Below are 27,383 nucleotides of genomic sequence, written 5' to 3'. Positions count from 1 at the left end.
CTTTATATGCCTCTACATATTTTTTCTTGCCCTTCTTTGTACCCTTTCTATATATGCGGTATCTTTTTTAGGATGAGATGATTGAATGGAGCACAGTATTGCAGGTCAGGGATCTCTTTCCGGAGTCATTAGTTAAAATTGTTCCTCCTTATGGTCGTTACCTTGCACTTATATACAATTGAATCCCTCTGCCAATTGCTAGCCTTAGGCAAGTCTTCCTATAGTTCCTGAGTCTTCTCTCATTCTGACTAACCTAAATAATTTTGTCCTCCACAAATTTTGCCACTTCACTGTTTCTTCCCCTTCTCCAGAAAATTAATGAATATATTAAATAGCACTGATCCTAGTATGGGTCCTTAGTATTAGGTGCAGAAGTAGAAGGAAAAGAGAATGCACTGAAAATGTATAAAAAGATACACGATATATTTATAGGAAATAAGGGGGGAAATGGGCTGAGGGCATAAAAGGAAAGAAAATATCGCACATCTCTTAGTTTTAAATTACTTTTAAAACAGTAAATAGAAAATTGATAGTATGTTTCAGTTAAATACTGTATACAACAACCGTTTTCTTTGAAATGGAAAAGGCATTGCACAGGTTTTTTCCCTCTTTGGTTAGTAGGCTTGGCCCTCAGCTTAGTAAGCATTGCCATTACTGTCCTCTTTATCTGTTGGACACTGACTATTCCTACTTCTCGGGACAGTGCCTGTTGAAACCAAGTTTCAGAGTAGCAGCCGTGTTAGTCTGTATTCGCAAAAAGAAAAGGAGGACTTGTGGCACCTTAGAGACTAACAAATTTATTTGAGCATAAGCTTTCGTGAGCTACAGCTCACTTCATCGGATGCATTCAGTGGAAAATACAGTGGGGAGATTTATATACATAGAGAACATGAAACAATGGGTGTTACCATACACACTGTAAGGAGAGTGATCACTTAAGGTGAGCTATTACCGGGGGGGGGGGGGGGGGCTAACCTTTTGTAGTGATAATCAAGGTGGGCCATTTCCAGCAGTTGACAAGAACGTCTGAGGAACAGTGGGGGGTGAGGGGGGGAATAAACATGGGGAAATAGTTTTACTTTGTGTAATGACCCATCCACTCCCAGTCTCTATTCAAGCCTAAGTTAATTGTATCCAGTTTGCAAATTAATTCCAATTCAGCAGTCTCTCATTGGAGTCTGTTTTTGAAGTTTTTTTTGTTGAAGAATTACCACTTTTAGGTCTGTAATCAAGTGACCGGAGAGATTGAAGTTTTCTCCGACTGGTTTTGGAATGTTTTAATTCTTGACGTCTGATTTGTGTCCATTTATTCTTTTACGTAGAGACTGTCTGGTTTGGCCAATGTACATGGCAGAGGGGCATTGCTGGCACATAGAATCATAGAATATCAGGGTTGGAAGGGACCCCAGAAGGTCATCTAGTCCAACCCCCTGCTCAAAGCAGGACCAAGTCCCAGTTAAATCATCCCAGCCAGGGCTTTGTCAAGCCTGACCTTAAAAACCTGTAAGGAAGGAGATTCTACCACCTCCCTAGGTAACGCATTCCAGTGTTTCACCACCCTCTTAGTGAAAAAGTTTTTCCTAATATCCAATCTAAACCTCCCCCATTGCAACTTGAGACCATTACTCCTCGTTCTGTCATCTGCTACCATTGAGAACAGTCTAGAGCCATCCTCTTTGGAACCCCCTTTCAGGTAGTTGAAAGCAGCTATCAAATCCCCCCTCATTCTTCTCTTCTGCAGACTAAACAATCCCAGCTCCCTCAGCCTCTCCTCATAAGTCATGTGCTCTAGACCCCTAATCATTTTTGTTGCCCTTCGCTGGACTCTTTCCAATTTATCCACATCCTTCTTGTAGTGTGGGGCCCAAAACTGGACACAGTACTCCAGATGAGGCCTCACCAGTGTCGAACATGATGGCATATATCACATTGGTAGATGTGCAGGTGAACGAACCTCTGATAGTGTGGCTGAAGTGTTCCTATGATGGTGTCCCCTGAATAGATATGTGGACACAGTTGGCAACGGGCTTTGTTGCAAGGATAGGTTCCTGGGTTAGTGGTTCTGTTGTGTGGTTGCTGGTGAGTATTTGCTTCAGGTTGGGAGGCTGTCTGTAAGCAAGGACTGGCCTGTCTCCCAAGATCTGTGAGAGTGATGGGTCATCCTTCAGGATAGGTTGTAGATCCTTGATGATGCTTTGGAGAGGTTTTAGTTGGGGGGTGAAGGTGATGGCTAGTGGCGTTCTGTTATTATCGTTGTTGGGCCTGTCCTGTAGTAGGTGATTTCTGGGTACTCTTCTGCCTCTGTCAGATAAACCAAATGAAAAATATCAATCAACTGAAGTTTACAAAGCAGACTAACTAGATGTTCCTTAACCACCATTGTAGGTTAAATTATTTTCCTTTTGTTTAAAGTGTTTGGCAATGGTTTGATGAATAGACATTTTCATTTTATCTGGGTAGTCAGACTTGAAAACTTTAAGTGGGAATGGTTTCCTGGACGCTTGCATCTTTAAGGGCAGGAGCCAAATTTGCTGTCATAGAACACTGTTTCTCCAACATCATTCATAGAACCATCATCATTCTAGACCTTTTATTTTTTTGGTGATCAGAAGTGAACTTGATTTCATTTTCATCTAGATAATATGGGAAAATTTTTCTCGTGGCAACATGTGGGAAAGAAATAAGGTGTGTCGAGGGAAGAGAAACCAATTACTTACTCTTTCTATCAGCCAAGTAAATTATGGCCCTGCCCAGTTGTTTTGTGGGGGCAAGACCTCTTAATTTTGAAAATAAAGATACTTCACGTAAGAAATAAATCTTAAGTGGATATAGGAGGTAGGCTCAGGGAGTGATATTCAGGCTGAGGCTCGGGAGCCGCAAGTGGCTCTTTAATGTGTCTCCTGTGGCACTTTGCAGTACATGACGACATTAGAACCCTGTGTGATTTGATTATTAACCAAACTCAGTTATTAACCAATCAGGATGCTTTTTCTATGTTATTAACCTACTGTAGAATACTTGGTCAGTCATTTTTCTGGGAGAAAGATATACTAATGAAACAATGAGGTCACTCCTGTGGCTCTTTTGGGTAATGTTGATGGCTAATTTAGCTTCTGAACCACTGAGGTCTGAGGGCTTGTCTACACCATGCAGCTTTTAGTGAGAAGGCTGCGTTGACACAGCCTTGTCGCTAAAAGTCAGCATGTATAAATGCTCTTTTCGGCCAACAAAATACTTCCAGACCCGCGAGTTGAGAAGGCAGTAGAAGATTGTGGTTGTGATTGTGGCATTTATGAATAGAATGAGTTAATACTGACTGTCCTCCTTTTACTTTTCACCTCTTAATCCAGTATTTCCCAAACATTTGAAAGCTGAGTCTCTCTCAGGAAAATTAAACTAAATGTGCCCCCCAGCTCTGAACCCACATCTTTCAGGTGGTGTTTAAAGTCCTACCCATCTTAATTTATATCTTCCACATACGCATACTTACATGCCCTTACTTACCAGCTAGACTTCCATGTCCCTATATGGGGCACACTCTACCAATTGGGAAGAGCTGTCTTAATCTGTGCAGTTATTCACTGTGCTGTTTAGTTTAACATGAACTATAAATATTATCCATTTACCATCTTATTCTGGGAGGACTTGTCTGGAAAGTGAAACCTTTATTTATTTGTTTTGCTAATTCCTATTGAATGCTGCTTTGGTATCACAACAATATAACATTTTAATTTAGAGAGAGAAGGTGGGTGAAGTAATATCTTGTATTGAACCAACTCTGGAGAAAGACAAGCTGTCGAGACATACAGAGCTCTTCTTCAGGCATGGGAAAAGTACTCAGAGTCACAGCTAAATACAAGGTGGAACAGATTGTTTAGCATAAGTAGTTAACACACACTCTTCTTCGAGTGATAGGCCTATTATAGTCCACTGGGGATTACGCATGCGCACCAGGCATCTGAAACTGGAAAATTTGAAAAGTGTCCGTTGATCTGCGTATGCACCCCAGCTTATTTTATGCCTCTGTCCAAGGGAATAAAGGGCAAGGCAAACCGACTGCTTTTCCAGTTCCTTCTCACTGCTGCATGGTCGAGGTCACAACCTTCCATGTCCACACTTTGGTTTCATCCCACAAAATAATTATCTAGTTTGTAAATAGTTTTAATAGTTCAGTGTTTTATAGAGCTATTAGTGTTTAGATTAGTCTCATGGTGGGGCCCTGCCTCGTACCCCATTCAGGTACTGGACTGTGCCCAGAACTCCGGGCTTCCAACTCTGCTTCCTACCCGTGATCCTTCTCAGTCAGCGATGACCTCCAGTGCTGCCTGTACTGCCTTGGAGACGCCCACATCACAGTGACGTTCAGTATGTGCCAATCATTCCCTAGCCGTAACCAGGAAAGGTGGGAACTTCATCTCCATAAATACCTCATGGAGGAGGCCATAGGTCTCAGTCCCAGGCCAGGGGACCCCCTCCCCCGTACCTTGGCCTGATTCAGCAAGGAGTGTGCTTCCTTGCTGCTAAATCCAGCTCTGGTGCGGGAGAATCTACCCCCACTTACCTCTCTGTGGGGTCCTGTCAGGAAGCACTCTTTTAAGCATGAAACTAAGTCTTCCTCTAAATCGACTTCAAAGAAGTCAGATTTGGCTGTAAGCAAGCCAATCAGCTCGCCCCATGAGGCCTTAGGACAGGGGTGGGCAAACTTTTTTGGCCTGAGGGCCACATTGGGGTTGCGAAACGGTATGGAGGGCCAGGTAGGGAAGCCTGTGCCTTCACAAACAGCCTGGCCCCTGCCCCCCATCCCCCTGCCCACTTCCTGCCCCCCTCAGAACCTCCAACCCCCCCCCGCTCCTTGTCCCCTAACTGCCCCCCGGGACCCCACCCCCTATCCAAACCCCCCCCCCCCCCCCGACTGACCCAACCCCTGTCCACTCCGCTGCCCCCTGACAGGCCCCCTGGGACCCATCCAACCCCCCCACACACTCCTTGTCCCCTGACCACTCCCTCCTGGGACCCCCATCCCTAACTGCCTGCCCCCCCAGGACTCCACCCCCATCCACCACCCCCCCCCCCCCCCCCCACTCCCTGTCTCCTCACTGCCTCCCGAACCTCCGCCCCATCCAACCGCCCACTGCCTGCCCACCGGGACGTCCTGCCCCTTATCCACCCCCGCCCCCTTACCAGGCCGCTCAGAGCAGCTGGACAGGCTTGTTGGAAAGCCTGGGAGGTGGGCAGGCGCAAGCTGCGCTGCCGGGGGAACAGCGGAGGAGGGGCCAGGGGCTAGCCTCCCCGGCCGGGAGCTCAGTTTACCCACCTCTGCCTTAGGACATACAAAGTCCCAGAGACCTGACAAGAAAGCTCATAAGCATTGGGCTGCATTGATACTGGTCCATGTTCTGTTGGTACCATTAGCCTTGGCACCTCCCACACCCTGGGATCCAGCAGCACCCATGAAGTCTGATCACCCTCAATTTTGGACACCGCTCTCCTTGTCTGCTGCAGTGGCTCGAACAAGTAGAACTCCTCTCAGACCAGAGAAATCTGAATCTGTTGCTGCCCCACAGACATTTTCACTCTCCCAGATCCGGAATCCCTTTCTCCATTGAGCCCCTCTGTCGCCAGGAAGATGATAATATCTCTGGGGGAATCAACTGCACAGAATACATCTCTCCCTCCCACGGCACCGACAGTACCGCCACTGGAACCAGAATCATCCTTCTCTTCACTGGGAGATTTTGAACCACCTGATGAACACTTTCTTCCCTACGTGTTCTCCACCCCCACAAAAGACCACACTGGTTTGGGACAAACCTCCAGCTCATCTAACTTGGAGTCAGTTCTACCGGAACCAGTAAGACTGCTATCTTCTTCTCCGGATGAGGTGGTGACTCTTACTCCTTTCCCCCTCTGTCCCCAGTGATTTCAGGCAGTTCCAGAACCACGTTTGCTCGATTACTGGAGAGCTTCAGATTCCTCTCAAGGAGATCCAGGACTCCCAGCACAAACTCCTCGACATCCTCCACGCACCCGGATGCAACAGAATAGCTCTCCCCATTAGTGAAGCCATACTGGAGCCAGCTATCACATCTCTGCCATCCGCACTCCTATCCCTAAAAGGACAGAGAAGTGTTAAGTGCTGACCAAAGGAGTGAGATTTTTGTCTTCTCAGCCCGCTGCCAACTCACTGGTGGTCCACACTATTTCTGAAAGGGGTAGACAGCAACATCCCAAGTCTTCTACTGCTGATAAGGAAGGCAAATCCTGGATCTTCTGAGGACAAAGGTCTTCTCGTCATCCAGCCTCCAGTTCAGGATAGCCATTTACCAGTTGCCAGTGGCTAAATACGATTTCCTGAACTATGCCAAGTTTGCAGAGTTTACTGACAGCCTTCCACAGCAGTCTAGAGCTCATTTCCAAGTTCTGATAGATGAAGGGCAAGATTATTCTCCAATCTGAAGTCAATGCTGCTGCCACCTCCTCTAGAGCTATGGCTACTGCAGTAGTGATGTGCAAGAAGTCATGGCTCCGTGAGTCAGGGTTCCCTAGGGAGGTCCAGAAAATTATCATGGACCTTCCCTTTGATGAATCACACCTCTTTCAACCAAAAGACGGACAAGTCCCTCCATACCCTGAAGGACTCCAGGGTTACCCTCCACTCACTGGGGAGACATAGATCTGCCCCTTAAAGGAAATTTCATTGCCCATTGTTCAGATCTAGACTTCTGGCTCAGCACTTTTTCCATCAGAGACCCTAAGAACCACCACGTAAGAGACAGGGTTCAAAAGTCCCTCTTCGCTACAAGTCTCTCTGCAACTGGCTCAGCATCTCAATATCAGCCCCACACTCAGCATTTTTGATGGGAGCTTGAGAGCCCCAGAATACTAAGCCCAACACTTCCCAACCCCCACGTGCCGTTTGGGGGTCACCTAGCACTTTTTCAGCACTTGGAGTGCAATAACAACAGACAAATACATGCTAAATGTCATCCACTCTGGCTATACGATAGTTTACATCCTTATCTCCTCCAATTCCGCACCCCACCCCCTCTTCGGGGGTCACTCTGAGTATTCTTAATCAAGAGATGAATTCCTTATTGCAATGAGGAGCAACAGAACATGGAGACCAATCCTTGATCTCAACCGCTTCATTCGCAAACTCAGATTTTGCAGTCACGTTGGCAGCTATAATTCCATCTTTAGAAAAGGGCATGTGGTTTACAGCTCTTGGTATGAAGGACACCTACTTTATTCAACCCGCTCATAGACACTTCCTCAGATTCAGTGTGGGCTCCAACCATTTTCAGTACAGAATACTCCCCTTGGAAATAGCAACTGCCCCCAGAGACTTTACCAAGACATTCTCAGCAGTAGCAGATTACGTCAGACGTTGTGGTCTCATTGTCTTCCCCTACCTCGAAAATTGATTCCTTGCCACCAAGTCCCACCAGGAAGCCTTTGTGTCAACTTCTGTGATGCTACGGTCCTCCTCTCCTCACTGGGAGTCAGAGTAAACACCAAAAAATGTGTTCTCACCCCCACATAATCTATGGACTTCATCTGGGCAACTTTGAAGTCATGTTTGTTTCTCTTAGGTCATATGGCCTCATGCACCTAGGTCACCTCATTCACAGGACTTGACCTTCATTGCCTTCAAACATGACTGCAGTTTGTATACTCTCCAAACTGCCATTCCGTGAACCTCGTGGTGACTGTTCTGGCCAATGTAGTATCTTCTCTGCTATGGTGGACACATCCTCATGAGATGTGTGTGGGCACCACCTTTCTCTCTGGACAGGACCATTATTAAGGACGCATCCCTTTTAGATTGGTAAGCCCACATGAACAGCCTCGCAGCACAAGATACCTGGACATTTTGAGAGTCTAGGATGCACATCAATATCTTGTTATCATTTCTCCCGTCAGCATAGGTACTCCACCTCCCCCAGAGCCAGTAGCTGTGTTGATGGGAGAAGCCCTCCCATCGCCAGAGCGCGCTCTACACCAGTTTGTAGTGTAGACCAAGCCTAATAAATCTGTCTGCATGAATTATGCTTTAAATGAATTTTAGTGCTAAGTAAAAGTTGGATGCAAAACCATATTTGGCTCTTATTAAACGAAAATAAGGCGGTGTGCTTTTATTCCTTCTCTCCTCCTCAACCCCCATTAAATGATTTTGTTTTAAAGAAGACTTTGGGCTTATAATTTCCAAACACAACTGAACTTGATTTCTTAAACAGTTTTGAATATACTTTGGGGAAGCCACATTTATTAAAAGTTAATCACTTATGAGCTTGGTGGCCCTTCTACCTCTTGCATTTTATATTTGCAACACATAACCCTACTGTTAACTGTTTCATTATATATTTGCAAATCACTCTTAAACCCAGAAGAGAACGCTGTAATGATAGCATGCAGCTTTGTTTTTCTTTAAATAGAACATTATTTTAAGCTAAGATTTCAGTATTCAGGAGCTGATGGACAGGAAATGAGATTCAGCATGCTAAATATTCACCAAAATATTCTGTTTATATATAGCATACTAGTCTTTCACATGAGTTTGAATCCTACTTAGGTCATAAATGAAAACATGCATTTGACCTACCTACTCTCTGGACATCTACCCACTTCCCCAAACAATCACACAGTCTGGCATGATTTTCTTTCTCTCCAGGCTTGGGATACCTGGTGGGTTGCACGCCAGGATTGAAGTGCACAGGCAAAGTCTTGTGGAGAAAGCTTGTATAGACTCTATCTGCAATGTGACCCTGGCTTTGGCAGTCCTGTCACGTCCTTATTTTCATCAGGTCCAGTTTACCTAAAATTTAAAAATAACAATAAGGGGGAGAAGGTGAAGAAGTCACAAATGACACAACTGTTACAGGATGGCCGTGTTTCCCAGCCTTTTGGGAGCTGAGTCCCATTCAGGGAAATGGAAGCAATTGCACTACCCTACAGTCTTGCCATGTGGTATTAAAGGTATAAAATCTTAACTTATACATTTTCTGAGGCACCCTGCTTCACTCTCCCCTTCCCCAACCAATATGGGAAGTGCTGGTGTGACGTTACCTAATTAAAATATTACCATGCAAACCATTGTTGCTACCACTGTTATATAATTCCAACAAATTTTATACAAAATGTGAAGCATGGCCAGAAAGGGTTAAGCAGCTTGTAGGCTAAATAACCCAGAGTCAACCATTAGAGAGATGTTAGAAAGGTATGTAAATGATAATTAGGACCATTCCGTGGTAGATAGGCTAGAACTTTGAAATGCAAACCTATATTGTTAGGAATCAGAGGTGATACTAATTGTGTGTGTGCACTCATATCTTGTTAAGATGTTAGCCATGTAAACAGGCAGTTCCTGTCTGTCACTATCACTTTTGATTCAGAGATCAAAAGGAAATATTAACATTTAGATGAACCTTGGGTGCAATAATGTCATTGTCTATATGTCTCTGAAGTTTGTGATAAAACTGCCTAATGGATAAATTGCCTTGTGTTAATTTGGGTAACTAATTACTGGTGATGCTTAGGAAATAAGTCTTCATAATTGCCTATTGTTTACCGAGGGACTCCAACCTGTCACAAGAAGGTGTGAAACTGTATAAAGAAGGGCTTGTGTCCTAATCCTTTTTCTCTCAGTTCTGCTTGATGCTTCATGCAGGGGAAGCTCAAGCCCAAGATTGAGCTCTCCAGTCTTGACTGGATCTCCCTGAATACAAACATTGGCCTATAACCTATGAGCTAATTCTGAAAGAACTCTTTGCAACTACAAAGCTCACCATCTCCACTATGAATCTTAATCTTAATAATTGTACTCATATCTGTATGTATACTGATTGTTTTAATCAATACTCTTTACTTTTTAAATAAATTTTAGTTTAGTTAATAAGAATTGGCTGTAAGAGTCTAAGTTACCTTCAAGCTGTACAGCCGCGTGGCCACCCAGCTGCCTATTAAGCCCCGCGCAGGGGCTCAGGGCTACGGCAGGGAGGGATGCCTCTTCCCCCAGTGCAGACCTGCTGCAGACTTTCCACGGCTGAGGGAGAGGAGCCCCGCCTTCGTTCCAGCCCAGCTGGAGCTGCCGCAGCTGGGGAAGGGCACCTCTCCTCCGTCCCAAGCTACTGTGGTGAGAGAGGGCTGAGGGCGGGTGCTCTCTCCCATCACAGCCCTAGGGCAGCCTCTCATCCCTGGCCCCACCCCAGAGCCCACCCCCTGTACCCCAGCCCCACCCCAAAGCCTGCACCCCAAGTAAGAGCCCTCATCCCCCCCCCCACCCCAACCATCTGCCCCATCCCAGAGCCTTCACCCCTAGACGGAGCCCTCACCCACTGCACCCAACCCTCTGCCCTAGCCCTAAGCCCTCTCCCGCACCCCAAACTTCTCATCCCCAGCCCACACCCAAGCCAGAGCACTCATCCCCCGCCACACCCCAACCCTCTGCTCCAGCCCTGAGCCCCCTCTCGCACCCTGGACCCCACCCCAGAGCCCTCATCCCCTCTGCCCCAACTCTGAGCCCCCCCCCCCCCCCCCCCCCCCCCCGATCCCCTCAGCCCCACCTCCCACCACATTAATTTTGTTATGTGCACCAATATGAAGGTGATGTGTCACACCTCACCTCCATATTGGTGCGCATAACAAAATTCATTCCGCACATGGGTAGGAAAAATTAGAGAGAACACTGGTAAGTGTGTATTTGAGGGGGATAAGAGCATACTTGGGGAGACTTTGCAGTATGGATGTGTCACTGAGTTTGCTCGGGTAGATGAGTAAATGCAAATATCACGGCTGCTAAACTCAACACTACATTGTTACTGTTGTTTGGCCTTTAGACCTTTGTGCTTTCTGACTCTCCAACATGGTGAAAAAGCTGCTGCTGGTGAGTCCGGAAATAGGTTGCTTCTACTTCGTAACTAAGTGCTGGTGAGATAAATGGATTCTAGAACAAGGGGCCTGAGCATACGTTGTCAGACTAAGTAATTAGTGTTCTGAACCGTGGTGCAGCACCAGTCATTTGTAAAGAAGGTTAAATCTGTGGTGTGTGTAATGTTTTGGAAGGAAAAGGTAGCTGTACTTCATTTCATAACTATTTTTGTTGTTGTTTGTTACTATCTAGATGTCCACACTGAAGCAGTACAAGCAGCTTTGGCTAAATACAAAGAGAGGAAAATGCCCATGCCTTCAAAAAGACGCTCTGTTCTTGTACACTCTTCAGTAGAAACATATACACCTCCAGGTATCTAATAAGTCAGCATACATAAACATTGTCAGGTAAACTTAACATTGCAAATGTAATAAGTGAATGCTGTGTTGTTTGTTCTACTGACTTTGAAGTCTCCCATTGTTGCAGTAAGCTTCTTGCATGCTATGTGAACGTTAGTCCTGATGCTAAAATTTAGGCTGGATTTGGTCACTGTCAGAATTTTTCTTCCACAAGATTTTCTGTCTCTTTTCTTAAAATTTTGGAAGAGCTTTAGGGTGAATAGTAGCCCTTAAGCACAAAAAACTTGTTTATCTTCATTTGTAAAGTCTCATTCTGAAAGATATCATCGTGGCAAAAATATGTCAGAGCTTTATAGATTCTTTATTAAATGTTGCGTGAGATGCCTTTCTTTAAAATGGCTGCTGGGAAATGCTTTAAAAAGTTAAATTAATGAAAAAGCTCCTTGTTTGCAAAATAGCCTCCTAGTTTGTTTAAATCACTTATGGTTCATGCGTGGAGCTCATCACTTGTTGTGAATTTGAGACTGTTTAGCCCAGAGTATATTTAAAAAAAAAAAAGCCACAAAAACCCCACCCTGTTACTTCTATTACTTTTAAAGAGAGGAAAGACAAAAATATTAGGTGCCTTTTGCCTTCTCCTCGCAGATCATCTTAAGGATAAGAAAAACCTCATTCTCCAGATAGCTTGGTAGGACAGCATGTAACTACTTTGGGGTCAGTGTCTTGTATGCAAATATAAGTGAATTTCTCACCGACTCTTACGTTTTGAACAACTGATTCTGTCACAGTCCTTTTGTGTGCTGCCCTGGAGGAGAGCCACAGTGAGCTCTGATGCCTTCAACTCAGTTCCATTTCTTAACACCAGCTGCGGAAGTACGGCCTGGGCTGTCGTGCCTCAGCTGTTTGCTGGGCCACGTCTTTTTTCTCTCAATCCCTCTGCCTTTGAAGAAAACTTTGCTATTTACATGTCCTTTGTGTAATGCATTTTTATGGATTCTTTGCCTACCTTTATTAATAAAAATGTACTTTGAAGGGATATTTGTGGCAGTCTAAATTCATGGTCTGTAGCTTCTGTTTCTCTTCCCCTTTATCCTTTTTGTCTTTCAGATATAGAGAAGCTCATCGCCTTTAAAACTTTGCAAGTATTTTTGTTTGATGACACTGTTATGTTATAATCTATTAATAATTTCAGAAAAATATAACCAATGATAAGTTTACTTTGGGGCATGGACTGTGGTTGCTGGGATGTGGTTTCTGTCTAAAGTGTCTGAAGTCTGTCTTGGACATCCGCAATGACTTTCACAAGTTAGATTTCAAGTTGGCCTGGATTGCCTCACAGTTAAAAGCCTCAAGTGAACCAGAGTTCAGCACCCAGCTACAGGTGAAAACTGCAGAGCTTCCTCATGGGGCAGCTCACATGCAAGTAGACAGCCTGAAGCTTCTATTCAGAGCCCTTGAAACATCCACCGTGCTTAGGGAATCCGGTGTCCAGGAAAGGTGATTTGAAGCATCAGCTGTGGTGTCTTGGAGTAATCATGGTCAATGCCTCTTTCAGCAATATCAGTCCTACAACTTCCTGTGACAGCGCAACAGTTTGGGTCTGTCTGGGATGAAGCGTACTGTGAATAGGAGAGTGTACAGGAGCAATGGCCTCAGGCTTGGTGGAAAACTACTTGCCATCATAAGTGCTCCAGTTTCTGAGGCAGAGGAGTTAAAAATGGTTAGATTCCACAGCCGCCTCCTTTCTTATAAAAGCCAAAACCAAAATGGAATTTCCCTCTATTTGAGAAAATGAGGTTGGTCATTGTTTTCTCTGGAAGCATTCCAGGACACCTCATTTGAAGTATCTGCTGATAGTTCCCCCTGCAAATAAAGGAATGTTTTTCACCCACTCAGTCCTGAGCTGATGTTTGATAGATGCATGAAAAGGAAATACTTGGTTACGAGAGGTGCTGGTTCTCCTTCCTAACACAAGTCTTGTGTCACAGGCTGTTGTCACAATTAGGAAGCCTGACAGTACGCAGTTCCACCTTTTTTCAGAAGGAGGGTTTGCCAGCCTGTAATGTCTGTTTCAGTGTGCGTACCAATTTGGAATGGGAAAGGTCCACATCTTTGTGAATTTTCTTCCCTGAAATACATTTTAAGTGGTTTCTAGAGGTGTTTGGAAACATCGTGACATCAGATCTGAACTACCTTTGATTGGCAGCACAAGTAGCTCGCTCCAGAATCGAAGCATATAGACACGCATGGTTGTGAACATTGAGCTTTTATGTAGAGATACAGCTGCGGCTTGTACGATGGTGGAAATCTTTGGGAGAAAAATGGGAAGTGTTTCTCAAACACAGTTTATTTACTTAGGCAACCATCCAGTCCTCCTCCTTCATAGAGCTGACAAGGGAAAGCACCCGCAAAGAAGCTAGTTATTACTTCTACTAGATTTGGGATGCTCCTAGTTCTCTGGCTCTCTTCCAACAGCAATCTGTGTTCTGAACCCTGCTTCTAGGAAGCAAAAAATCTGGTGTTTTGATAGAATTTAAAACAAGCGGCCAGTCATCTTTTATCTACTCAAGAGGACTACCCTGAGGGAGGGGAAACTAGCTCTTTTCCCCCTTGTGACCCTGATTACCGCAGGCACATTGAGTTCTGTTTATGAAGCGTGGCTACAGAATTCAGATTAGATAAACTTCTCCAAAGTGCCCTGCTCGAGAATGCTCTTGACATCATCAGTATCAGGAAGAAACTGCAGGATATACATTCTCTTAAAGTATCAGCCACCTGCTAAAGAAGGGAGGTATGTGTATTCTGACATGCCTGTCACTGCTATAGCTGGTGCCAAGTGCACCCAGGAGGGTCCTTATAAGGAAGTAGAAGACCCCAACTTATATCTAGTGAAAGAAATGGTCAACTGGTATCTCTAGGAACAATCATGTTTTTCCTAGGTGAGAGTGACTGCTTATGAAATTTGGGACTTGCTGTGGTCTACAAACACAAGAGGGTACATCACCCAGCTGAGTTCCATGTCATTAAGGAGAGAGCTCCCGAACCATTTTAAGTCCTTTTTTGCAATGGTGCTGCATGAATTCATAAAATACTTAGTAATGTTTCTACACAGAATAAGAGCAAATGTTTCCCCTTATTTGGAGGACTGGCCCATCAAGAAGGATGTCATTTTGGTAGGACAAGAATCAGTCTCTACCAGTGCTGGAGTCACTAGGATTTAGAGCCGAAGTCTAAGCTTGTTCCTCAGACAATTGAAGGTTATACGACCCATGCTAGATGGGGCTCATGTAAAAAGACTGTACCCTAGGACGAGACATGGAATTTGAGGTTTGCCGGTCAGAAGGTTTCAGCACAGACCTGCTGAAAACGTTGAGCAGCATGGCCACAGGGGTGTTTGTGTTACTCCTAGCACTCCTGCATATGAGGCAACCACTATGGGCCCTGAAGTCTCAAGGTTTGCAAGGCACACATTTCCTGCATAGCATCTGAATGACAGACTGACTACAATTCATGTTTGAGTGGCAGTTCAGGGACAACCTGTAACTGGGAAAGTCTCCCAAATTACTCCAGTCCAAGTAACTATGAATGCATCCTGCCCTGGGATGGGGAGCTCACATGGCATAGCTTCGCACTTTCTAGGGTATGTGATATCTCCGAGAACAAAATCTACATCAAACTCTGCAGGCAAGGGTGGTCTTAAATGCTGTCCAGAGCGTGACATATGTGGTAACCCAAATGGTGTCTTTGATCCAAACAGGCAGTTATGCTACCACATTTTATATAAACAAATATGGAAGAGTTGATTCACTTATTTCTTCTGTATGAACATTTTCCTTAAAGACATTACTAGTTGTCCCTTCCAAGTCAGGAAAGGATAGCATGATTACAAACAGGCTAAGTTGATCATTACTGTATCCTGGATCAGGGGCTGGTCAAGTAGAAAATAATTTTATTGCCCCTTCAGTGAACGCAAAATTACTGGTGTTCTGTGTGCATCACCAAAAAGCTTCCTTTGGACAATGTCTTCCCGATCGGTTAGGAAGGGAAATTTCATGTCTGAATATCCTCTGGCAGTAAATACTTGACTAAGGTCAGAAAAAAGGTATTGATCCTCTGTTGGCCAAGGAAATAGAGTTTTTGACCTTGTAAAAATGCTGACAGCCAGTCCCATTGCACTGAGAAGCTTGCCACATCCAAGTACATGGAATCATGGCACTTTCCTGCATCTAAGCCTGGATACATTTCCCAATCCGCATAGTTGCTAATGTGTTAAAGTTGAAGGATGTTGGTCTCTGAGGTTCACCTAATTGCCTGGAAATAGCCTAGCAGATAGGTGTACAGTGCAAGTGGAAAACATTTGTGGCCTGTTGAAAAAAGTCCCATGTGGACCATTTTTCATACTTCTCATGAACACTGCTGTTCATAAATCAGGATAACAGACTTCTTTCCAAATAGCACCTTTACCAGCTACTTTTGCTTTTTGCAATAATGTTCAAGGTACATCATTTTCAATTTCCTGGTATCAGGAACTGTGTGGGACTTAATGTGTGTAAACATTTTAATCTGTGTGGTTTTGACTACATTGGAGAAGTTTTCTTAATACTTGGGAACTGAAGTTTCTCATACAAGATGTCACTTCCTGGTGGCCGTAACTTCAGTTTACAGGGTGAGGAAGCTGCATATCTTAGTGACTTAAACTGAAGTTCAAGGATAAAATCCTTTCAGAGATTTTTAAATTCCCTTTTAATCAATTAGTCTCATCCTGTTAACATGTTCTTGTGTCCATCTGAATGTGTGTTTTTTTCCTGCATAAATATTATTGAATTGTGACTTCAGATATCATGCTGACATACATTTGGTCCAAAGGATGTTGGCTCTTGCAGCTAACCTGTGATCAGATTTCATTAGGGAGATTTGTAGGGCAGACGTAGCATTCTCTGCACAGCTCTTCAAGAACCAAGTATGGAAAGTTATCAGAGCATATGTATTTGGTGACAAGAAACCTACTCATCTGTCACTATGGTTCTCTGGAGATATATCTGAGATTGATCACCACCCAATGTCCTTCATACTTGAGGGGTTGGTAACCCTCTTTGGTTACTTTTTTTGCATATTCAGTTTTCACCTTTAGCCTCAGAGGAAGTGCAAGTTGCAGGCATTAAGGGTTTATGCTTTGGCTTCATTAGAAAGGCAGCTGCAATGGCCCCTGCTAGAGACAGCAGCCAAGAACTTTTAAACTATGGGAGTTCCCCAGAAGTATTATCCACAGGGCACAAATCCAAGCCTGCTGATCTCTGACAGCTGTATCTCTTCAAAGAACTATTATTACAGATAAATGTATTTTTACTCAAAATATGTCCTGTTTGGCATAAATCCATAATTTGAGGTGAAATGGTCAGATGATATTAGATCTGCAAGTTTAGCTTCACTCAGCCCAGTTGAAGCCACTGGATGATTCTCTCTTTACAAGGGTGATCTCCAATTCTCATATTTTTGCACTGTTTAAAACCAGTCATTCTCAAATTACTGAGTGTTAAATTCTTGATACTTCATACATTATTCCCTGGAGTTATCTGGCAATATTCATGTTTGTTGCTATATGTAATCTGGGATTCTTCATGCAATTCCATATCAAAACTGTTCATAGTACATTACATTTGAACCGTTAAGCATACAAAGGTTAGGAAATACCAAAGTTAAGATTGCATGTATTCCACGTTAACTCTGTCTCCTGCCCACGTAGCATCATTTGAGAAAGTCTGGAAGAAAAATATCCAGAGGAGGAGCTTCAGCCTCCAAGATTTTGCTGGTTTATGCAAATTGTACAGAGCAGTGTAAATGCCATAATCTGAAGCTATTTGGCTCCTAGACCATCTGAACGCCACTTCTCCCCTGCACTGTTGCTGTTTCTCCGAAAGGACCCTTCTCTTGTGACTCTCAGGATCTCTACTACTGGGAAATGTCTGGCCTGGCAGAGATCCTAGGCTTCACCAAAGGACAATGCCTGTTCTTGTGTAGTTTAAGAACTCCCCAGCAAGGCATCTTCCCCAGCTGCTGAGCTCTAAAATGTCTGTCAGGTTATGGCCAGGAGAAACCTGTCAGCCCAGTGGGGTTTGATGGAGACTGAGGGAATGTGAATGGTCCTGAGAGTCATTCAGAGTCCTCAACCCTTGTCTCAGCCCCTTCACGCCTTCCAAGGCTGGTTGGAACCTTTCCTCCACAATTTCACACCTTAAAAAACCTGGCAAGGGACCTTCTGTTCACCTTACAGTCTTTAGTAGCTTTTCCCTCAGCCTCAGTTATCTCTTTCAGTGTGAATGTATTTAGATTATTGATTACTAACCAGTTTGCTGTGACACTCATTAGTTGATAACGTGTGCGCTGTGTCATTCCTTAGTTTTTCATTTAATGAGCGTAGCAAAAATAAAATAAATGCTGTGAACACTGAGATTCAGATGCTCATACCTCTGTCCGGGCAAGAACCAGTTTTTCTCAGGAAAAGGCCATGCAACCCTCTTCAGCAATGGCTACTTCCATGCCCAATTTCAGCTTCAGACCTCAGCTATTTTGGCTGGAGAACTATTGTTTTAAAAAAAAAAAAAGAAGAATTTTTCCATAATGCAACAAAATTAATTTCCCTCTGCTTTGTCACTCAAAACCAAGCAAACCTTACTTCCTTGAGCTGTTTGTCTTCCGCCCAAAGGTGGTGATTTCTAACATGGAAAATTAGTCCAGAAGATGAAAGTTTCAGAAAGTTCTAAATAACTTTAAGCAGGCAGTTAAAATAGGAGTTATCAAACCTTAGCTGTAGCAATGCGTGGCTGGCTCCACTATAACAAAAGGCCTCAATAAGTTTCATCCGTGTAATGCACTCGATTAGATGTAATACACATACCTTTTTTGATTGGGTTCCTAATTTTTTATAGTTGTGATGAAACTAAACAAATGTAAAATAAATATTTCATTGAGCAGCACAGATTTACCAGCAGTAAATGAGCTGGCCTCTGGGTGTGCTTTTTGCTGTAATTGTTTTATGAATCTAGAAAAAGGAATCAAGTTATGCAGGGGTTCAAATGGAAAACAATGCTGAATTTTTAATTCTTAACTGTGGGGGTGGTTCTACTCAGACTACACAAAAATAGAGAGCACTAGGTGTGCGCGAAGGGTATATGTCCTTATTCCACATTGTTACTGTATGTATTCAATAGTTTAGGCAGAAGTGGTTTATTTAGCAGATTATATTTTTGTCATTCCAAATAAAGCAGTTAAAATGAAATGTTTTGCTGTCAGACATTGTTTTCCAGTGATCCTGCATAGAAGTTAAGCACCCTGTGAAAGGGTGGCAGTGGAACAGAATTTGTGCATGTGAACGTGCCATATGCTTAGTACATGCGTCTCATGTTTAGTGCATGAGAAACGACAAATGGAGAACATGGAGAGACTTCATGTTCCCCTTTATTGGGTCATTCCTACATTACATGCCTGTCATCATTATTTTAATCACAGACACATCGTCTGCCTCAGAAGATGAGGGCTCGTTACGTCGGCAAGGGCGGATCACCTCCACTCCGTTCCAGAGCCATTCCAGCGTAGAGCCCTGGCTTAACCGGGTTATCCAGGGCTCCTCCACCTCATCCTCTGCATCCTCCACCTCATCCCATCCCGGAGGGAAACCTGCTGCTGCTTCCAGTACTGCCACCGCTGCTGCCACTGTGCTTGCAGATCTTATGGCGCACGCTCAGCTAGGTCAGTAAAAGAACCGCCTGTTTGTCGCTAAAAAGAGTAAAGACCTGGTCAAGCAAACCTGAAGAATATGTGTGGTTAAACACGAAAGTCAGGTATTCTCATGAGTGCCGTACTTTTCTAAGCAGTATTTCTAACTAAAGTATGATCCACGGGCCAGGTATGTGTCGTGTATTGTTTTCCACTATAAACAGAAATAGATACTTACAAATTGCAAACAAGCATTCCCTTGCTAAAATGTTAGTGTCCTGGTAAATCGAATCAAAGGTACCTTTCCTAGTTCATAAGAAACACCATTTCAAAAGGAGGTATCAAATGTTCAGGACATGTCTTCTGACATCCACTTGTCTAGCCCAAGTAACTTCAGGATCTGGGATTCAAAGGTAATTTAGTTGGAAAACCTCCATGAACAAGAGGTCGTTGGAATGCTATACAAGATTTACATTTAGATTAGGTGCTGACCCACATGTTTTTAAACGTTTGGATTAACAGCGTGTACACGATGCATCTGGGTATAGAGTTATTGTCTAGAGGAAAGTTATGCAACTTGTCATGAATGACGCTTAATATTGGAACGGACGTGAAAAGCACAGAAATATTTGTTGAACAAAATGTTTTTGTAACCCACGTTCAAGCAATAGTCCTGCCTCCTTCTCCCTAACACTGCAGGGCTAGAACTCAGGGTTACCAGGGTGCTGGACGCATCCTAGAGAGTTCTTACAGAATAGTGGTCTTCTGCAGTTGGGAGACTCAGTGGTACAGAGAAAAGCCCACTCCTTTTCTTTCTAGAATTAAAGTGTAAGGGATTATTTCATCTAGACTGGTGAAGGTTGATGCTGTGTCTGTGCATGTGTGTGTGTTTAATAATGGTCTAGTGGTTATATAATACTAAAAGATCCTTTGGGAAGTGGGGAACAGTACATTTTTGATACCTCTACCAAATTGTTTGAAGAAGTTTAAAAATACAGCGTAAAATGAGGAGTTATTTTTAATTAACCTCTGATCTATATCTTGAAGTTCTTACCTCATGCGTACACAGGTGACGCGGTCATTAAGAGTTCTGTCTTAAGACTTTGGGACTTGGTCACTTTACTTATCTCTCTTCTTTGTTTATATGGGTCTGTTGCCTGCATGTATTATATACAGACATTTGCTTTGCAAATATTTCAGAGGTCCTGCTGAATTATATTGAAGCACTTCAGTAGACTTACAAAATGAACATACAGACCTTTCTCCAACACTAATTGAAACACACTTAACTGAAAAGACTGTTAATGAATATATTCATCAAATATTCAGTTAATTCCACCATTCCAGCTACCATCCTCAGACTTTGCACAATGATCTATGCATTCTGCTGTCTGCTCGGTGTATCCTCTAGACTGAATCGCTTCAGTATCTGTGTGGAAAATTACAGCAATGTAGTAGTTCATTTACAACACTTCAAACCCAGCCAGCCTGCCAAATCTGGTTTCCTATGGTATGATTTCCACTGGTTCTGATACATCGGGGGGAGTGTTCCTGTCTTCTTTTCCATTCAGCCGGAAAGGATTCATCCCCAGCTCCTCCCCATCCAAGCTCCTTGCTGGCCTGCTTCCCAGTTGCTTTCTGCCTCAGGCTGAGCTTGAAGCACCCACTTTTGTTTTTCTACAGCCTGTCATCAGAATTAAGAATGATAAAAGAAGCTGCCAGTCCATGAATTCATACCCAGGCTCCAACGGGGCACCTTCATCTTCTCTTATGACCACGAGGTGCCCCAGTTCTCTGCAGCAGCAGGCTCCTTTGGACTCTCCATAGGCAGTTGCTGGTAGGAACTGGAGTTGTCTTGCTACTCTTCAAGTCCCTTTCCCCCCAGATGGGGCCATTTTCTCCAGCTCATTAATGCAGCAGGGAATGAATGGAAGCCCAGATAGAGAGATGGAAGTTTATCCCCCTCTCAGGAAGCTTCTCTTGGGGAGGGGAGTGTGTCCCTTCCTCATATGTCCAGCTTCCTCCTCTGTTTATATAGGGATCTGTTCTCCACTTTGGGAATTAATAGGAAACAAATCTGGTCTTAACTTTTTGCAAGAGGATTTGTTTCCATGTTGAAATGCTAGTGTTTTAGAAAGCTCCGAGAGGCTGAAGTGTTCATATTCTCTCTCTTTCTCTCTCTCTGCACACCACCTCTCTCTACTCACTGTTCTTTAACCCTGACTAGCTGACGAGGAGGGTTCAGCTCTGTGGCTGAGTATAGTACGCTCTCCTTTGCTAGTGCTGTCTTTTGAGGGTGTTTTTAATTATATGAATGTATGTCCATTAGTAACCGCTCTGAACAATTCCTTATACATAAACCAATCATCAGCCATAAGTTTGGGCCCATCTTTCTCTTCCCACCAGGGATGTTTTATTTCATGTCCCCGGAGCATCCCCTACTCCCTACAGCTCTATAAATATGGGGAACTGGGGGTGGCATTGCACCATTGCCAGATCCTGGTTGCCTGTTTGAAGGCTTGCAGAAGAAACTGGAACTGTGGTTTGTGTCAGCCGTTAGTGCTGCTCAACCTCAGACTGTCTTTAGAAAGACGTGTGGTCTTTGGACTCCAGTGAGTGTAAGTAGAATAGAAAAGTCCAATTGGATCTTTGAGCCTATTCTCTGTTTCACACAATGGAGTTATGGGGCTCTCAGTACTTAATCACTTTGAGAAGGATATTAGCAATCTAAACTTGGAAGGATTGGAATAGTTGTATGTTTTGTGGAAGGATTGTTAATGTAAATACGAGTATGTTCACGAGGATAAGTAGAGTAGAATAAAACTATATGGGTGACTTCAACAATACGCACACATTTTATATTCCAAGGTGCTTTTATAAAGTATTCTGAAGGTAGGTACAACAATAGTGAGACATTCAAGTCAGCTTGAATAGTAATTTTCCAGAGAAGACCACTCAGAATATTTAATGTTCTCAATTGTACACTAAATTCAGACTAACAACATAGTGAAAGGTACAAGGGAGGGCACTGGATTTGAAAGGAGGACTGAAAAGCGTGAGCTGTGATGTCAGGATATGTGATCAGCACAGTTGAAATAATTAAAGGACCACTTAATGCTCAGCATCTCAGTGTACTTCAGCAATCGCACCCCTGTTGTGTGTGTTGGTATTCTGTGTAGACAAGCCTTGCAATGCTGAGTTGAGAAGAGTTGGGTTGAAGAGTGAACCCAAGAAAGAAGTAGATCTGGATCCAGATTTTATGTGAGGACCCACTTGCCATTCCAACTGAATTCCTGTTTTGTTTTTTGTTTTTAACTATTTTATTTTTCTGGTTGTTCTGGTTCAATTTCAATAGCTTTTTAGTTATTTAAAAGGCCTGTTTGACTGACTGGGTACCTGAAGACAAAACAATGAAAATCTAATACAAATCTGTAGGTCTAAACTAGCTTCCCACTTTAGTTCCCAATTTTAGAGTCCTCATATACCCCAAGATTCTTTCCCTCAGATTATCTTCTTACTGGCTCCCAATTCCCTTTCCCAGCTCATGACCTTTCTAAATAAATGTGGTGGTATTCTTCTGACCTTTTATTGACAAAGCCACATAGCAGATGTGATTTTGAGTGATCATTTTGGGGGGAACATTCAGGGATCATGAGCTGTGCAAGATATTGTCACTCGAGGCTGGACCCTGTAAATTTAGCAGAATATGAGTTTTGTGGATTAATGTTGCAGTCAGCGGCTCATATGTACATTTGACTTCAGTTTTCCCATCTGTGCTGCATTCCTTTGTGTGCTACATTAAGTCAGTGTTTGTTTTCGTGCTTTATTAAAGTGAAGAATGTTTCCGTTTTTAATAAAGTAATCAAAACTGGGCTCAATAGGACATACCAATGATATTTTGGGTGTATGCCAAATACTCAATATTCTATCATAAAACCCTTTTAAATGGTTTGAAAAGTCAGATTTCATATTCAGTTACCACATGTTGTTATCCCTTCCAATTTAGGCTGTTCTGAGAGAGTGACTGACTAAATATTACTTTCTGACATTTTGGGGTTTTGTCCCTGTGAAAGGAGTTTGTGATCTCAGTTCAGTACAATCATAGAATATCAGGGCTGGAAGGGACCTCAGGAGGTACCTAGTCCAACCCCCTGCTCAAAGCAGGACCGACCCCTGTAAGTACCTGGTAGACAACTTACATAATACATTTGAGCATGAGCTTTCGTGAGCTACAGCTCACTTCATCGGATGCATACAGTGGAAGTGAGCTGTAGCTCACAAAAGCTCATGCTCAAATAAATTGGTTAGTCTCTAAGGTGCCACAAGTACTCCTTTTCTTTTTGCGAATACAGACTAACATGGCTGTTACTCTGAAACCTTACATAATACAGTAGACGCTCATTAGTAGCAACATATTGGTGCTCTTTTGCGCTGTTGCTCCTAAGCAGCTGTTGCTATTGTGAGGAGTGTTGACAATTCACAGCAGAGAAAGTGTTCCCAAGGGAAATGTTCCTGTAAGCGGCGATTGCTCTTACAAGCTGTTGCTGTGAACAAGCGTCTGCTTACAAGAAACTCACAAGTGGCCCCCTTGGAGGTATTCTCAACATATATCAAGGATTGAATAGGCATGAGAACAGAATTACCTTTGTCCCCTGGATGATTCCTCCAGAACTGAATTGAGTCCTATTGGTGCGATGATGTAGAAAAGTTTGCACTTCAGATGTTTATGCTTCATTTGCTCTGTGACTCCACTTTTCGCTGCTGTTTGTTTACTTCCATTTGTGAGAACTAGATTACAATACGTTGTTAATTTTTAAACAGTGATGGTGGTCTCTGTCTTGGCCATTTTAGTGGGCACGTCTGATGGATGCAAACTGCCAAGTTATGATCAAAGCCCAGAGTGTTCTGTGATCCTGAGCGTGCCCCAGAATTGTGCTCTGGAGTCTAAACTTTAATGGAAGAAAAGGGTATCTGGCTCTTGTGGCGTGAAGATCGGTGAACCGAATGCAGTATTGTTGTCCTGAGTCTTCAGGCAAACAGAAATAATAGCTCTACAAAATTTAAGCTGTCCCATTCATTTCAATGGATCGTTTCCTCTGGAACCTAACGATTAATGTAATTGTCGATATTAACTGTTTCGTTGCTGGTCACTTTTGCAGAAATAGCTCACTAACTTGCTTATCCCTCAGTGCCTCCCACATCTCCCCAGCTCCCAAAAGTCCCAACTGTCCTCTATCCAGCCGCCTAAAGCTCCAGTTTCCATCCTTGACAACTTCTCTGATGCAGCCATGCCTTGCCAGTGCAGAATTCTGTGATGTGTTGAAATCCTCCTTTGGATTTCAGGCTCCTTGAGCTGCATTAGGTCACTACACAGCTCTCATTGACATAGATCACCTCCTTCAGCACTAGGGGCAGAGTATTCCTGCCTCGCAAAGGTAGTTCATTCTCTCTGCTCTGTTCATGCAGCTCCTCCTTAGGACTCTGGATATCTAGGGTCTCCAGTTCAAGCTCTGATGCCTGCCTGATTGCTTCTTCCAGACGGTGGGTTTTTCAGTTGCAGCTGCGTTCTGAACTCTTTCCCTAATATGGGTCACATACTGATCCTGGGTGGTTGGACCCTCTTGAGGGAAAACTGTAACTGACGGTCATTGCCACAGGCTTAGGTGGGTGGACTCTACCTACGTTGAAGAAGATGGTGTGATCTCAGTCATCGCATGCTGGTTGTTGGAGGGCAGTTTTCAGGCGATTATTGTTGCTTCACTTCTCAGCTTAGCCCTCCATACACATGAGGAGTCTCTCCACGTAGGAACCCATCTCTAAACTTCAGCTTTGCAGATGCATCCCAGCCATTAACCTTAGAAGCTGTTTCAATGGCTTCACCCCGGGGCACTCCTGCTTCCTCCATGTAAAATTAAAATATAAAATGTGTGTAAATGGTGCACAATGTGTCCTCTGTCATCTCATGTCAGCCGCATCTTAAACTGAATTTATCCCACCAGATTGCAACTCGCTCTTGTCTCTCACAGACTTGAGCCTACTCCTCTGTGAGCATTGGTACCCAGAAACATTAAGGGTACGTCTTCATTACCTGCCGAATCGGCAGGTAGTGATCAATCTATCGGGGATGGATTGATCACATCTCGTCTAGATGCAATAAATCGATCCCCAAATCGACGCCGGTACTCCACCTCAGCAAGAGGGGTAAGCGGAGTCGACGGGGGAGCCACCGCGGTCTACTCACTGCTGTGAGGACACCCAGGTAAGTCGAACTAAGATGCTTGGACTTCAGCTACGCAAATAGCGTAGCTGAAGTTGCGTATCTTAGTTCGAAACCGCCCCCGCCCTCCCCACCCCCCAGTGTAGCCCAGACCTAAGTGTTTGTAGCTGTGACAACCATGCTGTAATCTCTGGAGCCGAGTGCTGAAGACTGTCCATCTATTAGAGCCACATGGGCCTCTTAACATTCAGAGGGTCCAGTGAAGAATGAAACTCTCACAGTAAACAAGGAATTTCACTCAGTCTAACAGAGAGAGTGTAAAAGACAGGCAGTAACCCTTATGAGTAAATAATGAGGGCATAACACAATGAACAAGGCACGGTTACCCCTTTCTGATCCAGCCTGGAGCTAACCACAGAAGGGCCACACACTCCTGCAAAGGAACCACACACCTGGTTATGAAAGTCCATGCTTAAATGAGGATCTCAACATCTTTTGGGCTTAACTGTGCTGCATTTGTCTCCTGTTTGGTCCTCAGCCTTCTGGGTCTTCCCACAAATGTCTTTCTCTTGGAGATCTAAAATCAGCACTTGCTGCAGTCCATAGGCTGAGGCTCCCATCAGGGACCTTTTCTTACTGACTCCCTACTCTTCCTGCTGGGAGGCTCCCTGAAGTGCCTAATTCAGTCTCTTCCTTTCCTAGTTTGGATTCTGGGAGCATCCACCTTCTGCCAGCTGGACCAGAGGCGGCCTGCCTTTCACTCCTTCCTTCTGTTCACCCACAGTGGGTCCCCTCTAGTTTCACTCCAAAGTGATCAGATTGGCTAAGGGGAAGGGACTTGGCTGCCCACCAAAACTTGCTCTGACCAGTCCCAAAGATGCAGTGTCTCTGTTGCAATATTTTAGCCGTTTTCTTTCTTACTATCTGGCTTGGGATGGGGGTTCTGCAGAGAAAAAGCTGGAAAAGTATAAGTGGACAGTGAGAGGCAACTTTGTATCTTAACTAAGATGTTTGATGTGCCTTCTGTGTCTGTTTCTTATATCCTCACAGATAACCACTCCGCTCCTCCTGACGTAACAACGGGTCTTGTGGAACACTTGCATCATGAGCGACCACAAGTAGCATCAGTACGAGGAATTCCTAGGGGCTACAACAGCAGCATACTAGAAACTGCAGATGGTGAATATGTCAAAATGATCCCACTCTCCAACACCTGGCCATTTTTCTGCATCACTGAATAGACAGAGGGTCTATATAACATTTGCCATGGTACCTGACTTGCATATGCAGTGTACCATAGGCTATTATATTGCTGTTTGTTCAGTGCCAGCAATGGTTATAGCTTTCCAGTTAGACTCTCATCAGTAATATTTGGATAATCTCTTTTCTAGAAGTATGTTGTCATTCAGATTCAGACTTGAGTAGTTCAGTGTGTATATGGCAGGGACTGAAGCTTAGGGATCAGAGAGAGGATTGCAGCTGTTCTTATGAGTAAAAGATTCAAACATGAAGTGAAGTTGACTGGAATGATGTTTTGTAAATCATGCCTTTTGACACACTGTTCTACCCCGTCTTGTATTTTGGAAGATCATTGTATTCTGCCTCTGGAAGCTCAGTCCCCTTTCTTTTCCCATTCATGAGCTTCAACAGCACTGTGACAGAGAAAGCCAGTAACTTGGTTCAAAGCTGCTGTGTGCCTTGTGGCCAGGAAGTGGTTCAGAGATGCACATTCCCTCTCCGTATGTTTTTTCTTGACACCTGATCCTTTGCTTTCTCAGTACAAGGTGTATCAGTCATCAGGTTATATGTTGTGTTTTTTTCAGGGCAGATAGTGGCAAGCATGGCACATGGTTTACTGAACCACTTTAATCCTTTAGCGTGTTTCATTAGCATACTGTGTTTCATTTCTTTGCCACCATCCTTGCAGCAGAGGGTTTTGAAGAAGTTAATGCTATGTACTAATCAGTCAGAGGATGGCTACTCTTAGTGATGTGCATCATTCGTTCTCCCTTAGTGGCCAAGTATGCTGCCACTGAAGTGCTCTAAGTCACTGTAATAGCTTAGTCAATGAGAGCCTGGAAATCTATCCCAGGTTTCCCATTTTGCAGTGAGGAATGTTACCACTGGGCAACCAGACTGGCCTGGGTCCATCTTTATAGTAAACCTATATGTTGTGTGTGTTTTAAAAAAAAAAGGTTATATAGCATTTTTATTTTCAAAAACATAA

General features: G+C 43.8%; 1 protein-coding gene across 9 annotated transcripts in view; it reads left to right on the top strand.

Moving 5' to 3' along the window:
* Window positions 1-27,383, top strand: part of DIP2A (disco interacting protein 2 homolog A) — a 237,154-nt gene that overhangs the window by 123,021 nt on the left and 86,750 nt on the right. For all 9 annotated transcript variants that reach the window (XR_005227324.2, XR_005227325.2, XM_037912377.2 and 6 more), the window contains 3 exons: window positions 11,120-11,239; window positions 18,733-18,972; window positions 26,207-26,335. Coding sequence is in view for 7 of the 9 variants with exons in the window: in XM_037912377.2 (XP_037768305.1) it covers window positions 11,120-11,239; window positions 18,733-18,972; window positions 26,207-26,335 (489 nt within the window). In the remaining 2 variants the exon portion in view is untranslated. The remainder of the gene's footprint in view (window positions 1-11,119; window positions 11,240-18,732; window positions 18,973-26,206; window positions 26,336-27,383) is intronic.

Source organism: Chelonia mydas, chromosome 11 (genome assembly GCF_015237465.2).
Source record: "Chelonia mydas isolate rCheMyd1 chromosome 11, rCheMyd1.pri.v2, whole genome shotgun sequence".
Taxonomy (NCBI): Eukaryota; Metazoa; Chordata; order Testudines; family Cheloniidae; genus Chelonia; species Chelonia mydas.
The sequence above is the reverse complement of the archived record's forward strand: the minus strand, read 5'-3'. Positions and strand labels throughout refer to the sequence as shown.